General features: G+C 36.4%; 1 protein-coding gene across 1 annotated transcript in view; it reads right to left on the bottom strand.

Annotated features, from left to right (window-relative positions):
- Positions 1-731, bottom strand: part of LOC122094109 (glucan endo-1,3-beta-glucosidase 6-like) — a 3,093-nt gene extending 2,362 nt beyond the window's left edge. The window contains exon 1 of the mRNA XM_042664786.1: positions 128-731. Coding sequence (XP_042520720.1) covers positions 128-480 — 353 coding nt within the window. The 5' untranslated portion in view covers positions 481-731. The remainder of the gene's footprint in view (positions 1-127) is intronic.
- Between the last annotated feature and the right edge of the window lie 3,053 nt (positions 732-3,784).

Raw genomic sequence — 3,784 nt, 5'->3', positions numbered from 1 at the left:
TTTCAGCCAACCATCCAAACGATGAGACTCGAGAGAGAAAATCAAGGTATTAGCTGCCTCATCAGGCCAGAGAAAATAATAAAATAGCCAAAAAAAAAAAAAAAAGGAAATTTGTTTATAAACTTACCTGATATTAGCACCACCTCTAACCAAATATCTGGATATATTCTGGCGAACCCACAAATCTGCAACATTAGGGGACGAGCTTAAGACAGACAACATCTCGTTGGGAATGCCCACCATAACCTCAATCCGAGTACCCATAAGAGCTGAAAGAGCATCTGGGTCCGCATCGAAGAGTTTCACTTTCGGTATCTTATTGTCCTGGAGAAGACGAACGACAATGGAGGGAGTAAGCCGGTGGAATGAAACGGTTCCCCAATTCACACCAATGGCAGACTCCACCACCACCACCATTACAGAGGAGGTCGAAAGGAGTAGAAGTATGAAAGAAGCTGCACAATAGTTGGTTTTCGCCATTTTAAATGGTGAAATTTGTCAAAAAAAAAAAAAAATTTGGAGATTCAAAACTCAAAACAAATATCAGGCGGCCATTAGAGGTCGTAGAATCATTTCACAGTTAACTATTCTAGGGTTCACAATGGGATTTTGGAAGGGCTTCACTGCAAATCTGTTGAGAAGTTGGTTTGAAGAAATGGGGTTTGTGCCGACTGTGAAGTGGAGTATCGATTGCTGGGCTTTTAGCCGTTTAAGTGTGGACTGTGGAGTGAGCAATGGCTGCAAGTAGGGGTGTCAATGGTCCGGGTTGGTGCGGTTTTGGTCTGGTCCCACCGGTTTCAGTGTGACTTTGGAAGTGACCGAAACTGACCCATTAAGGATTTATCGGTTTCGGTCCGGTGTCGGCTTCGGTGCGATTTGGGTTTGGGTTGGTACCGGTTTAACTTTATTAGGTTCATTTCGGTTTGGATCGGTTTTGTAAACTGGTATGAAGCCATTAGGAAACAACCAAATGATGAACTGTTGAACTTCGGTTTCTTAAATCGATTTGTAACCGAGTTGGTTTTGATTTTTGGTCTAGTTTGGATTTGATTTTCCATACAAATGTATACAAAACTATGCAAATTTTGATTTTTTTAATGAATTTTGGAGTGTTTCGATTTCTTATCGGTTTGGTTTCGGTTTCGATCTGGATTGTTATCAGTTCGGTCTGGCCCGATCGATTTTATCGGTTCGATTTAGGAATTGACACCCCTAGCTGCAAGCGTTGGAACTTGGAAGTTGCAAGTGTCTGCTTCACATGGTAAGGTGACACGAAGAAGCTTCGAGGAATTTTCTATTTTTAAATAAAAGTATTCAATTACGTAAATACCCTTTCTTCTTTCACTCGTACAATCCCCATCTGCCAAGTGTTTGAACCGCTATTGATACCCTCGGAGGAAGAACAATGTGATTATAGGAGGGTATATTCGGTAGTTAAGATATCCCAATCTCCCTGGCCCCATGGGCTCAATAAAATAGATCAATCATTCAAAATTAATCTCCTATTACCTTTAATTAATCATTACAGATAAATTAATATCAATACATAAGGAAAAGGGGAAAGGGAAAAGGAAAATATCAAGTTTTCTTTCTTCACGGTGAAAAGAGAAGATTTTTTTCTTTGTTTCTCCTTTATTTTTTATTTTTTATTTTTTATTTAATAAATTTCCAGAGAAGAATCTCTTGATCCACATAATCTCACTATTATAAAAGGCAAGAATTACGATGACATTCAGGAGTTTAATTAAAATGTTGAAACATTATGGTTGAAGAGATCTTTTTGTTGGGAAAATTAATCTGAATAATCGTCCCCTCATGAATCTTAGAACACACATAACATATAGATTGATCGTGACTATGATAATTAATGAGACACCCTCATTACATGAAACATAAATGGGAGTAGAGGAGTAACTGTATATAGGTTGAGAAGCCCCATGAGTATTAATCATGAATTTCTGTCTCACATAATTGAAGATTGGTCCCATGAAAATGACAATGAAAAACTATACAATGGTTTTCCATCCGTTAATTTTCAGTCATGGAATTCTCTCACATATGTACTCTGTGAGGGAGTCTATGCTTTCAAAACCATGAAGGTGTTAAAGTGACGATTGCAAGATCAACCCTATTTTATTTCTACAATGGATTAACCCTATTATACTCTCACAATGGATTTAAGTTAGGAGTTTCTTAATCAGAGTGAGTCTATAACTGTTTGAGCTTAATAGATCAATCGATATCAGTTAAGCTCACATAGGGATGTCAATCAGTATGGTTTTTGCCATTTGGTTTGGTTTCGGTACGATACCAAAACATAATACTAGATACAGATACCAGACCATACCATACCGTTAATATTTTCAAGTTTGCAATACCAATACCGAATCAACTTGGTATGATTTTGGTATGGGTCGGTTCCGATATACAAACGGTTTCAATTTAACTCACTTTAAATGGGTTCTATCACACCCACCACCAAAAAAAAAAAGGATTTCTCCGTTTTTAAATTCTGGTTGAGTTATTGACGTTTTGAGCCTTTTGACTTCTACCAAAAAAAAATTTTTTTTTTTTTGACATTTTGGCAGTTTCTCAAGAAGGGCTGGTATTCAATTTGATTCAGTATGGTCAATACTGATATCGAATAGAACCGAAAAAGATTCTGGTTTCCCATATCAAAATTGTACCAAAATTCCTTCGATTCGATTCAATATGGTTTTAAACAATCGTTTTGATATCAATTTTCGGTATCAGTATCAAATTGACACCCTTAAGCCCACATAAGAGTCCTAAAACTCTTCACCTCACCTTGGGTAAAAGAAATTTTCACAAAAAAACTTTGTGAAATGCTCACAATTTGAGTCATATAATCAAGGTTTCACCGAATTCATTTGAGTTGGCAAATTCCCCAATGACACTGAATTTCAAAATGATAAATAGAACCGGCTAACATTATAAATTTTTTTAGGATGAAAAGAAAAATACCAATTAGAAAAAAAAAAAAAAAATCATGCAAAGTATAGGCTAAGAACATTTTTAGATCTCAGTTCTTGACCATTATCTCATCCATAAGTTTTGGTTCCAAATCTATCACATAATAGTAAGGAATTGAGACCAATTCCAACAGATTCTGATCCGAATTGATCATGAAAACCTTACTGATCAGAAAGATAATAAAGTAGTAGAAATAGATGATTCAATTCATTTGCTTTATTTACTTCTTTTATAAAGCTTAAAAAGAAAGGGAGTTGAAAGAATAATGTTCCCTCTAAGAACACATACAAATCTCTCCAATGAGAAACCACCAAGTCCTCTCCTTTTACCACCTGAAAGTGAGGGGAACGGAATTGGGAGCCGTAGAAGTAAAGATTGGAGCGATAGAAGCGCGGATCGATTAAAGAAGTAAATATATAAGAATCACAACGATAAAAGAAAAGATAATGGGTGGTGGGGTTGATGTAATTAGATTCCTTTTGCCCCTAAAAGAAACTCTCTTTCAACTTCCACAACTAAAATCTAATCTTATGGGCTGTATGAAATGATCAATGCGTAGAACCAAGGAAAGAGGGGGAAGGAATCTAATATATTTTTTCAGGAAAAAAAACCTATCAGTCTAATGTTGTCTATATCCAGACATAAGCGGGTCTGAAAAGATCAGGCTGCTCTCATGTGCACTGAAGATGCTCTTATGTTTCTACAAAAAAAAAAAAAAAAAAGATGCTCCCGTGTGTCCACCCATTGCCTGCACATTAGTGTTGCTTTCACTAGACTGGCAGGGTTCTTT

This window comes from Macadamia integrifolia, chromosome 11, assembly GCF_013358625.1.
Source record: "Macadamia integrifolia cultivar HAES 741 chromosome 11, SCU_Mint_v3, whole genome shotgun sequence".
Lineage (NCBI taxonomy): Eukaryota > Viridiplantae > Streptophyta > Magnoliopsida > Proteales > Proteaceae > Macadamia > Macadamia integrifolia.
Note: the sequence above shows the minus strand (reverse complement) of the source record. Positions and strands in the feature narration are given on the sequence as shown.